This window comes from Bos mutus, chromosome 18 (genome assembly GCF_027580195.1).
Source record: "Bos mutus isolate GX-2022 chromosome 18, NWIPB_WYAK_1.1, whole genome shotgun sequence".
Taxonomy (NCBI): Eukaryota; Metazoa; Chordata; class Mammalia; order Artiodactyla; family Bovidae; genus Bos; species Bos mutus.
In genome coordinates, this window is record NC_091634.1 from 5,760,072 (window position 1) to 5,772,716 (window position 12,645).

The 12,645-nt window shown below is 49.9% G+C and overlaps 1 protein-coding gene across 1 annotated transcript; it reads right to left on the reverse strand.

Moving 5' to 3' along the window:
• Positions 1–278: 278 nt before the first annotated feature.
• Positions 279–8,231, reverse strand: LOC102284711 (sialic acid-binding Ig-like lectin 13). Its single transcript, XM_070388419.1, is given in 8 exon segments — positions 279–2,220; positions 4,857–4,938; positions 5,576–5,663; positions 5,941–6,225; positions 6,310–6,567; positions 7,062–7,109; positions 7,298–7,576; positions 7,766–8,231. Coding segments are annotated over 8 exon segments (1,689 nt in total). The 3' UTR covers positions 279–2,037.
• Between the last annotated feature and the right edge of the window lie 4,414 nt (positions 8,232–12,645).

Sequence of the window (12,645 nt, forward strand, 5' to 3'; positions counted from 1 at the left end):
GGCATTTTCCAAAGTTGGTTGTACCTATTCTCACTCCTACCAGCACTTTGGAAGAGTTCCAATTGCTCCACATCATCACCAACACTTGATATTCTTTTTTTCTTTGAAATGCTATTTATTTTTTGGCCATGCCTTGAGACATGTGGAATCTTAGTTCCCCAACTAGGATCGAAACTGTGCCCCCTGTATGGGAAACAAAGTTTTAAACACTGGACCACCAGGGAAGTCCCAACACTGGATATTCTTTAAGAAAGCATTTTTTATTGGATGAAGTACCCATGATATAAAATTTACCAATGTAACTATTTTCAAGTGTGCAATTAAATGGTGTTAAACATGTTCAAGTTGTGTAACCATCAGCATCATCCATTTCTAGAACTTTTTCATCATCTGAAACTGAAATTCTGTATCCATTAAACATTAACTGTCCACTGACTCCTCCAGTCCCCAGCCCCTGGTATCCACTTTATAATGCTTTTCTTTAAAAACTGTGGTTAAAAAAAAATGATATAAAATTTACCATCTTAACCGTTTATAAGCGCATGATACAGTAGTGTTTATTATATGCATCTTGTTGGCCATCAAATCTCTAAGAATGTTTTCATCTTGCAAAAATGAAACTCTACACCTATTGAATAGTAACTTCCTATCTCCCCAACCTCTGAGTATCCCCCGGGGACCCCTCTACCTTCTGTTTCACAGTTTAATTTCTTTGAATACTTCCTATAGCTGGAATCACGCACTATTTGTCTTTCTGTACAACTGGCTTATTTCACTTCATGTAATATCCTCAACACTCAATTTCCTTGATATTATTTTTATTATCTTAGCCAATGTCACTATGCAACTGGCATACCACTGCAATTTTCATTTGTATTTCCTCGGCAGCTACAAAAGTTGAATACATTTCTGTATGCTTGTTGGCCATTTGACTATCTTGCCTTTCTATTTGCTTGTCTTTTTCTTATTGATTTGTGGAAGCTCTTTATATATTCCTTTACATTTTTAAAATTTATTGTTTAATTTTTAATTATTTTAAAATACATATTCTTTATATTCTCTGGGTGTCCTTTGTTAGATACATGTATTGGGAAGTATCTTCTCCACCCAGAGAATTACATTTAGATTTACTTAAAAAAAAATAATACATGTCACACCCCACCAGAAAAGAAAAACAAAAAACTAAAATAATATATGTTGTTAAGAATAGTCAAAAACTAGTCAGGCAAAATAGAAGTATGTGGTAGAATCAAAAGCTGACATCTCCCTCCATTCTGAGGTAACATATCACAAACATGGTTAACAACACCCACAGTGCACGTGTGTGTGCGTTAAGTCACGTCAGTCATGTTCCACAGTGCATGCTCCCATGAAGAAAGCTGAGCACTGAAGAATTGATGCTTTTGAACTGTGGTGTTGGAGAAGACTCTTGCGAGGCCCTTGGACTGCAAGGAGATCCAACCAGTCCATCCTAAAGGAAATCAGTCCTGAGTATTCGTTGGAAGGACTGATGTTGAAGGTGAAACTCCAATACTTTGGCCACCTGATGCGAAGAACTGACTCACTGGAAAAGACCCTGATGCTGGGAATGACTGAAGGTGGGAGGAGAAGGGGACAACAGAGGATGAGATGCTTGGATGGCATCACCGACTCAATGGACATGAGTTTGAGTAAACTCCGAGAGTTGGTGATGGTGAGGGAAGCCTGGCGTGCTGCAGTCCATGGGGTTAAAAAGAACCAGACACGTCTAAGTGACTGAACTGAACTGAACTGAGGAATATTATCCTCACTTTACAGAGGAGGAAACTGAGGCACAGAGAGGTAAACTCCTTTGACTTGCTTGACATAACACCCTTAGCATTACCCAAGCCTGGATTTGAACCCAGGACTCTCTAACTGTGACCTTCAGCCACTCCAAGGAACCTCACCTTCTCACTTACAGGCTTTGGCTCAGCAGGCAGCCAAGTCTTCAAGAATCAGTATCTGACACACACGTCCCTCAGAGGTGCATTTTCTGGGGGTGGAGACAGGGTCCTATCACTTCCCAGTCTTGATCTCTGAGTACTCGGTGGTGTCCCAGACCTGAAAGTTGTGGGTCCTCGGTCTGTGGAAACTGAGGTTTGCATAATAGAGTTCTTGTTCCTTCTCTGAGGTGGAAGCAGCCGAAGCTGGGGTCTGGTAGTCAGAGGGGCTGTCTGACCAGGATTCGTTGAAGTGACCCTGAGTGGGAAGAGAGAACGACTTGAGCTGGCCTTTGAGGTCTGGAGAAGGGAACCCAGAGCTTGAGGAGGGTATTTATTCACTTATCCATTTTCACACCCATTTCCTGAGGATTCACTCATTCAGTCACTCCTTCATTCATCCATACCTTTAATCAGAATGGTCTGTTCTTCTTATTACTCATCTCACTGAATCCTTACAACCTCCCTCCATGGGTGATATAAATGTTATCACCATTTTACAGATAGGAAAATAGAGGGAGCAAAGTGAAGTGATTCTTCCACAGACAAGGTCCCTGACCTTGCACTGTCTATCAGGACAAGGAGACAGTATGAACTTGTCACACACTCAAAACTTATCAAATTGCAAATTGTGTTTTGATGGACAGAAGCAGGGTGCTGTGGGCGAGAGTCACAGAGGTCTGCAGGAGACCTGCACTGCCCTCCAGGAGCTCACGGTGTTGGGGGAACAGGCCTGTGGTTATTATAGGGAAGTGTGATGACAGTCTGCCTGGTGTAGGGCAGGGGAATATTTGAATGACATCAATTGGCATGACACTTAAAAAAGAATGAAATAAAACAGAAACAGACTCACAGACATAGAGAACAGATTTATGATTGCCAAGGAGTGGGGTGGGGTGAGGGAGGGATGGATTGGGAATTTGGGATCAGCGGAGGCAAACTATTATATATAGGATGGATAAACAACAAGGTCCTACAGAGAACTATTTTCAATTACCTTGATAAACCATAATGGGAAGAAATAATGGGATAAAGAATGTATATATATTCATATATATATACATAACTGAATCACTTTGCTGTACAGCAGAAATTAACATAGCATTGTAAATCAACTATACTTCAACAAAATACATTATTTTAAAAAAAGAATGAAATAAAGCTATTTGTGGCAACATGGATGGATCTAGAGGTTATCATACTAAGTGAAGTAAGTCGAACAAAGACAGACAATTACATGATATCGCTTATATGTGAAATCTAAAAAAATGATACAAATGAACTTATTTAGAACCCAATGCTGGGAAGGATTGAGGGCAGGAGGAGAAGCGGGCAACAGAGGGTGAGATGGTTGGATGGCATCATTGACTCAATGGACATGAGTTTGAGCAAACTCAGGGAGATAGTGAAGGACAGGGAAGCCTGGCGTGCTGCCGTCCACGGGGTCCAAAGAGTTGAACACGACTGAGCGACTGGACAATATTAACTTAGAAACAGCCAGATGGAAGAGATGCTGAGGGCAAGATATAGGGAAAGGACACAGTTTCCATGCCTTCTCCAATTGCTTTGTCCTGCTCAAATCTCCACTTGTTTACCAACCTGAAAGCTCTCTAAACCCCATCCTTTGAGGGTTTTAGGGAGGCTTCACACCACAGACATGATTGACTAAACCACTGGCCTTTGGCAAATGAAATCCTCCAGCGCCTCTCCCATCCCTGGAGGTCAGGGGGTGGGACTGAAGGTTCCAGTCCCCTCTGCTTGGTTCTCCTGACAACCAGGCCCTATCCTTAGGTACTTTCCAAAAGTCACCCCATGAAAATAACAAGAGACCCCTTTAACACTCCCATCACTTCAAGTGTTCTAGGAGCTCTGTGTCAGGAATAGGGGATAAAGATCAAATATATATTTCTTTTTATAGATCATAATATCATAGAATACAATAAGCTCATTTGTGGGGAGGGACAGGATGCTGGCGGGAGAACTTGGCAGGGGACAGATTATAGAATACCAGACTGAAGAATCTGGGCTTGATTCCTTAGGCCTGTGCTGTCCAATACAGGAGCCCCTAGCCATGCGTGGCTCTTGAACCCAAGAAATGTAGTGAATCAGTCAAAAATGAATACTGGAGGTCAAAGTTTTTGTATTAAAAAAGAAAAAGAGAGAGAAAGAAAGGGAGGGGAACAGAGGAAGGAAAGAAGGAAGGGAGAAAGAGATATGGAAAGAAAGGGGAAGGAAGGAAAGGAAGAGACAAAGAGAAACAAAGAAAGAAAAAGGAAGGAAGGAAGAGAGAAGAGAAAGAAAGAGAAAGAAAATATCCTATTAATAATTTGTGCATTTATGTTCACTATTGATGACATGATGTTTGAGATGATACTTTGGCTACATTTGGTTAAATAAAATATTATATAAAAACCGATCTCACGTTCCTTTCTCCTTTTTTTTTTTTTTTTTAAACATGGCTAGGTTTTAAGTTGTACTCATGGCTCACATCCTATTTGTGTTGGATTTATACTCGGCGGGGGGGCGGCAAGCACAGGGTGACTGTAAAGAAAAGCTGTTTGGGGAACTTCTTGCTGAGAGCTTAGTGGGGGAGGAGAGAGAGAGCCACTGACCCAGAAGAGAGTGAGGGCTCAGCAGGAAAGGGGCCAAAAGGAGAAGAACTTTGCTAAACGGAAGATGGACAGGACTCGGTGAATTCTAGGCTCCGGCGAGTGCAGAAAGACGAGAGGGTGATTTGAGTGCAACAAGAAACTCGAGAGGAAAAGCAAACTTGGAGGCGGGGGCGGGGTGGGGGAGATCACGTTTTTCTTAGGTGCTAAGTAGGCTGCCGCGGCCCCTGTGTAGGCAGAGGGGTCCGGTGGGGACACTGGACGGCAAGCCGCCCACGTCACTCACCCGGGACGCGGGACGCGACGCTGGGCAGTCGCCGTCTTGGCTCGACGCTCTCTCCACCGACTTCTTCCTGTAGATCTTCACCCTGAAAAGAGACCAAGGCCTTTAAGAGGGCTCCTCTAGGGAGTCCAGAGGGACTTCCTGAACGCAGGCCGGTGTCCAGCTGCAGAGACCGTGACCAGGAAGCAAGCGCCCTCCTCCCGCACGGCCAGTGCCAGGGTCCACACTGGGCCAAGATGTCAGGAGGCTGCATTCTTGATGCCACTTCAGCGAGCCACCTCCTTTTCAGCGTCATCAGTCCACCAGTGCCCTCAACTCTGGGCTTTAAGTGTTTTTTTAAAAAAACAATTAGTTTATTTTTGGCTGTGGTGGTCTTCCTTGCTGCCTAGTGGCTTTCTCTAGTTGGGGCCAGTGGGGGCTACTCTCTAGGTGCCCTGCGTGGACTTCTTACTGCAGTGCCTTCTCTAGTCGAAGAGCACGGGGTCTAGGCGAGCAAGCTTCAGTAGTTGTGGCACACAGGCTTAGTTGTCCCACGCCCATGTGGGATCTTCCCGGACCAGGTATCGAACCCATGTCCCCTGCACTGGCAGGCGGATTCTTAACCACTGGACCACCAGGGAAGTCCTGAGCTTTGAGTTTTGAAGATTCTTTGAGTCTTCGCCCCCGTTCTCCTCCCATTGCACCCACCCTCATAGTGGTCCCCAGCTGAGGCCCCCACTCACACAAAGATGAGACAGAGAGCAAGCAGGGCTGTGACACCGGCTCCTCCGATGGCCCCCTGAACCACGCCAGTCCTGGGTCCTGGTTTCCCTGCAGATATGAGACCTGGGGTGACTTCCAGCCCCCTTCAAGCGGGCACCTGAGCCCCCAGCCTTCTCATATCCATGACCCACGAGTGTGCCCACTTTTCCCCAGGACTCGGTGCTGTGTCCACCATCCTTGATACAACTGCATCCTCCTGTGCCCCCCTCCCCTGGTACCACAGAGGACCTTGAATGCTAGTCCCCTTTAGCCCAGAATCATGCCCATTTCTCTTCCTCTCCACGTTTTCTAGGACCCAGATGCGCGACTTCCCCTTTCCCCAGACCTGGCAGCAGCAGGATCTTCACGATCTGTTTCCCATGGGCGTTCTGGGCCTCACAGCTGAGTCTGAGGCCGGAGCTGAGCCCCTCTCGGAGGCTCAGGGAGCTATTAGCCCAGGGCCCGGCGGAGCTGGAGGCAATCTCAAAGGAGGCGTTACTGAAGTTCCCCGCCAGCAGCCCCTCGCCCAGCCGCCAGTGCAGGGAGGGGGCCGGCCAGGCTCTCGTGGAGCAGCTGCAGCTCAGACCCTCGTCCTCCTGGGAGCAGGAGGGGCCCAGCAGCTGCGGGGGAGCTGTGGGGAGATACGGGAGGGATCAGGGGAGCTTTCCCCTCCCTGGAACCCCGGCCTCCTTCCCCCGGGTGTGTTCCAACTCACTTCTCACAACGAGGTTCAGAAACGCTTTCTCGGAGCCCAGTGGATGCTGAGCTTGGCAGACATATAACCCCTGGTCCCTCAGTTCCACCCGGGGCAGCTCGAGGACCCCAGGGTTCAAGGAATTCGAGGGGCTCAGGGTCAGGCTCTCTCAGGTCCAGCTGATCATGGCAGGAGGGTTGCTGTCAGGAACACAGTCCAGGCGCAGGGACTGGCCCTCCTGGACTGAAAGAGACTGGCTTTTGCCCAGAGTTTCAGGTCCTGGCAAGACAGAGAGAAAGCTAGCCTCACTCTGCCTATCTCTTCCATTGCTTAGGGGCTCATATTGTCCTGGTTCGGAGCATTGTCGATTTCCTCTGCGTAAAAACTCCCATCGTGGCCAATTTCAAATGCCTCATTTGAAGCCACTGAACCCAGAAGTGGGAAAAGATGGACACAGTTGCACAACTGGCTCTTGCCAACCAGTGAGAGCCAACCCCTAAGGAGAGAGAAGGCAGGATTTGGGAGGAAGATAGAACCCAGGCAGTGGGGACAGTTACATCCATTTGGCAAGGAAGAGGCCAGGCGACATCCATGAGAACAGGGTCAGCGGAAGGGGGAGGCTGGTTTGTAAGCCCACAAGCCAGTGTGGGGGGCTTCCCACCCCTGCTGTTCCCACACCGTCCATCTGAGTCCTGAACCCCAGATCAGCTCGGAAGGTCAGAGACAGACCCCATTTCCGTCACTGCCCCAAGAAGAGAGGTTTTGACGTATACCTGTGCCTTCTTTCTGGTACACTCTGATGGTCAGCTCCTGGGGTGCATCTGGACAGACAGACATAACTGTCCCTTTTCAGGGGCAGGAACATAGGCCTCCCAGAAACATCAGAAGTGGGAAGCAAGTGGAGTGGGGTATCCTCATCCATCCTCCCCAGTTCCAGCAGCCCAGGCCCTGCCTCCCTCTCCCCAACACCGTTGGGGACCCAGCCTCTTGCCCCTCCACCCCCACTCACAGGACACATTGAGCCTGATGGTCGCCTCTGTGCTCACACCAGCTCCGGGGAAGGTCACACGACACGTGAGGTTGGTGCCGTGGTCCTGGGGACTCGGGGTGAGGGTGAGCACTGAGGAGTGGGGACTCTCGGGGTTTGGGGAGGTGAGGGCGACACCGGTCCAGGAGAAGGTGGGGGGCGTCCCCCTCTCACAGGCCCATGGCACCGCACAGGTGAGGTTGGTGGGGCGGCCGGATGCTAGGGTCCCCTGGACGTGGATGTCAGGTGTGTCTGTCAGAGCTGGAGAGGCGGAGACACGGACCCAGGACTGGAGGGGGGACCCCTGTGTGCCCCTCAGAGCAGTTGTTCCCCAGCATCCTGTACCCCTGGGTCCCCCCCCAGGATGAGAAGACAGGGTTCCCTTCCCACCCTGCTCTGGGGACCCTCAGGACCCCTGTATGTATGCCCTCCACTTGGCCCCATCCTTACCCATCACACGGACTGAAAGCGGATGCCATTTATAACTATATCTCACAGTAGGCCCTCTCTCCACCCTAAAGATGTATGTCCCCGTATCCGTCCTCTGGGCGTCTCTGATGTCCAGGGAGCAGTCTTTGGTCCAGGGGTCTCCAACGAGGAGGAATCGGCCCTGGGTCTCACTGAGCACCTCACGCTCTGGGTTGTTTGTGGCCACTGCGGGATCTCCAGGGGAATCTGTCCTTTCCCGGAACCAGTAGCTGTGAGCTGGGTCAGAGTCTTTCCAGCCTTCCCAGGGATAGTAGACAGAGCAGGCCACGTGGACACACAGGCCCTCCTGCACTGACACGGACCGCGGCACGTCCAGCTGGTATCTCAGATCCTGAGCCAGGGACCCCGCGGGGAAATGAGGATTAGTCGAGCCCCAGCCCCACTCACCTACCCACAGCAGCGACAGCAGCAGTGGCAGCAGCAGCATCTTTGGGGTGACACTCTTGGAGCCTTGGTGTCACAGGATTGAGAGCAAGCCCCAACAGGAAGCCCAGGGCTGAGGTCAGAAAGTGACAGACCACAAAAGAAGAACTCAGCATCCACAGGCTGCCAGAGCCACATGAATCCTGAAGAGGAACCGTCTAGATGAGGCCCCGCTGAGGGTCACAAGCAGCGAGCACTGCCCAGGGGAGGCTCCCGGCTCCCTGTCCTCCACCTGACCCCTCTGCACCTCTGTCCACAGCTGGAAATCAGGCCGGTAAGTCCCCGCCAGGTGTGGGAGGCAGGAAGGGCAGCCGGGGAAGCTCTAGGCATGAAAGATGGGGATGGGTACCCACCCCCCCGGATGAAGGAGGTGGTGATTAGTTACTGAGATGATATGACAACGGCACACATGTGCATCTCTGTTTTCGGAACTGGAGCCCCAGGAAGAATGGGACAGACTTTGTGTCATCCTGGAGAACTTCTCTGACACCCCAGGTCCCGTTGATACAGTGAGCTGGGAGTGGCCAGCTCGGAGTTTAGAGGAAAAACTCGATTGCTCTGTGCAGTTAGAAGGTGAGTTCCCGGGTGTAAATGGCCAGAGTGGGTGGGACCAGAATGAAGGTGCTATGAGAACATGATCCCAGGGGAGCATGGGGTTTCTTGATCTAGTAACAGCAGCCTGCCCTGGCCCCCCTGGTGTTGACTGCGCACGCCAGGCCTGGGAGCCGGGCACTGAGAGCAAGATGACAGCCTTTGGGGGCAGGTGGACCTGCTCTTCTTCCCCTCCAAGCCTCAGCTTTTTCATCTGTGCTGCTGCTGCTGCTGCTGCTAAGTCACTTCAGTCGTGTCCGACTCTGTGCAACCCCATAGATGGCAGCCCACCAGGGACCCTCGTCTCTGGGATTCTCCAGGCAAGAACACTGGAGTGGGTTGCCATTTCTTTCTCCAGTGCATGAAAGTGAAAAGTGAACATGAAGTTGCTCAGTCACGTCCGACTCTTAGCGACCCCATGGACTGCAGCCCACCAGGCTCCTCCATCCATGGGATTTTCCAGGCAGGAGTACTGGAGTGGGGTGCCATTGCCTTCTCGTTTTCATCTGTACATGTAGGAATAATAATGTTCAACCCTTGTCCTGGGCATTTTCTACAGTCTCTGGTGTGGCCGTCTTGCAGGTCACATGTCTGGCCCTGCCCATTCCTCTGAGTCCCTCCTTCAGCGAGAAGCTCCTGGTGGTCAGTGGTATCTTTGATAGATACCAAAGCCTCATCTGAGGCCTCCGAAGAGGGGATCCAGGGCACAGACTCTGCAGTCAGATGGCTCTGGGCCGAGCCTTGCTCCCTAATGCATGCTGTGCCACCTTGGGAAGTGGCTTAATCATTCTGTGCAGAATTGCATCCCTGTTGTTCATGGGGTGTTGGGGCTGAATTCTATTACCCACCCCCAAAAAATTTATATCTGCAAGTCCTAACCCCTAGTGCCTCTAAATGTGATTGCATTTGGAGACAGGGCCTTTAAAGAGGTTGTGTTGTCATTTAGTCGCCCAGTCGTGTCCGACCTTTTGCAACCCCATGGACTGCAGCAGGCCAGGCCTCTCTGTCCTTCACCACCTCCCAAAGTTTGCCTGAGTTCATGCCCATTGCATTGGCAATACCATTCAACCCTCTCATCCTCTAACACCCTCTTCTCTTTCTGCCCTCAATATTTCCCAGCATCAGGGACTTTTCCAATGTTCGAATCAGATGACCAAAATACTGGAGCTTCAGCTTCAGCATCAGTCCTTCCAATGAGTGTTCAGGGTTGATTTTCCTTAAGATAGACTGGTTTGATCTTTTTGCTATCCAAAGGACTTTCAGCAGTCTTCTCCAGCACCACAATGCAAAGGCATCAATTCTTTGGCACTCAGTCCAGCTCTCACAACTGTACGTGTGAGGTAATTAAGGTAAAATGAGGTCATTGAGGTTGGCCCTCATAGGGCCCATGTCCATGTAAGTAGAAGCGGTTAGGACACAGACACACACTGAGAAGCTACCACGTGGAGACACGGAGAGAAGACAACTGTCTACAAGCCAAGAAGAGAGGCCACAGAAGACTGTGTACATATGTATAACTGAATCACTTTGCTGTACAGCAGTGATTAATACAACATTGTAAAGCAACTATATATTAATCAAAAATTGTTTTAAAACTTAAGGACTTCCCTGATGGTCCAGTGGTTAAGAATCCACTTGCCAACGCAGGGGACACGGGTTCAATCCCTGGTTCGGGAAGATCCCGCATGCTGCAAGCAACTAAGTCCATGCGCCACAACTACTGAATCTGAGCTCTAGAGCCCGGGAGCTGCAGCTACCAAAGCCCGTGGGCCTTGAGCCCGTGCCCCTCAACAAGAGAAGCCTGTGCACTGCAGTGAACAGTAGGCCCCACCCGCTGCAACTAGAGAAAACCGAGATGGGCAGCAACAAAGACCCAGCGCAGTTGAAAATAAGTTAATTTTTTTTAATGTAAAAATGAAGAAAAAATAAGGACCCAACCCCGTGGACACCTTGATCTCAGACTTCCAGCCTCCAGGTTCATAAGCAAATGAATTTCTGCTGTTCAAACCTGCCAGCTGGTGGAACTTCCTTGAAGCAGCCATAGTGAGTGAACCCACGAGGTCTCCAGGAAGAATCAACCCATGGAGTGCTCAGTGTACACAGTGGCCAGGGGTCAGCCGGCAGGATGGGAGCCCTCTGAGGCTGGGAGGGGAAAAGGGAAGGAACGGTGTGGCAACCCCAGGAAACCTCTGCTTCTCCTCTTTGCCCTGGCTCTGATCCCAGCGGGCTCTTACTTCACCAGGCGGTGCTGACCTGGCCTCTGCTCGGGTTGTCCCTCTGATGGTTGAGCCAGTTGCTGCCCCTGCAGCCATCTGTCCAGCAGAGTGTCCTGGGGGTGGGGTGGGGGTGGGGCTGACACTGGGGAAGCACCAGCTGGGTGGGGGAGGGGCTGCAGGGTCAGGCGTGGCCAGGGCTGATCCAACCGGGAGGACCGGGCTGTGGGAGCCCCTAGGAGGAGGGAGAGAGGATGTACCTGGAGGATGGGAGGGGTGTGTGCATCCCTGACAATATGGTGAAGACCCCTGACTGTCTCTCAGTCAGGTTCGAGAGATGGTGGGTCTGAGTGGGTTGTGTTGTAGGGGCTGAGATGCCCTGACTCTGTATTGTTCCTCCATTCCTGGGGTCCTAAGCCCACTTGCCTTCTTCTTATCACCTTCTAGAATTCTCCTTGGTTGTCTCTTGCATCATTCTTAGGGTTTATAGTTGTGAACAGAGGGCAAAAGCTGGGAAAGGCAACAGGAACCATACAGCTTGAAAAGCCTAAATATTTACTAAAGAAAGCTGAGTGCTGAAGAATTGATGCTTTTGAACTGTGGTGTTGGAGAAGACTCTTGAGAGTCCCTTGAACTGCAAGGAGATCCAACTAGTCAAACCTAAAAGAAATCAGTCCTGAATATTCATTGGAAGGACTGATGCTGAAGCTGAAGCTCCAATACTTTGGCTACCTGATGCGAAGAGCTGACTCACTGGAAAAGACTCTGATGCTGGGAAAGATTGAAGCCAGGAGGAGAAGGGGATGACAGAGGGTGAGATGGTTGAATGGCATCAACAACTAGATGGACATGAGTTTGAGCAAGCGCCTGGAGTTGGTGATGGATAGGGAAGCCTGGCATGCTGCAGACCATGGGATCACAAAGAGTCAGACATGACTGAGCGACTGAATTGAACTGAAGCCCACTTGCCTTCTTCTTACCACCTTCCAGAATTCTCCTTGGTTGTCTCTTGCACCATTTGGGGGATTTATAGTTGTGAACAGAGGGCAGAAGCTGGGAAATGCAACAGGAACCATACAGCTTGAAAAGCCTAAATACTGACTATTTGTCTCTTTACCAAAAAGTCTCCTGACTGCTGACCTGGAATATCAGGTTGAGAAGCTTGCAAATTCTTCTGTTGGATTAAGGAGAGAGAACAGTGTTTTGGTTATGGTCAGCTCTAAGCTTTAGGAAATTCTCTAAATGGCATTATTTGATTTTGCCTATAGCAGGAGTAGTAGGAGGTAGAGAGGATGGAAAAGGAAAATTCAGGAATGGAGAGAGATGATGCTGGAGGTCAAGTCAGGTAAGGGATCCAAGGGAGAGTTTTGAGTAAGAGAGAGGCTGACAAATGTAACCAATGTGGTACCCAGGGACAGGACCGACCCAGCTCGGGGTGAAATGTGCAGACAAAATAATAATGTTGCCCACCATCAAGCCATCAGCCACAGAAGCCTGCCCTGCTGCTGTGCCCTGAGGAGAACTCAGGATGGAGAAAAACACAGTACTTGCCCTAGATTATTAAAATGCATATCTAAGGAATAATTTCCAATGGACTCAGACTTTTGCATCCTC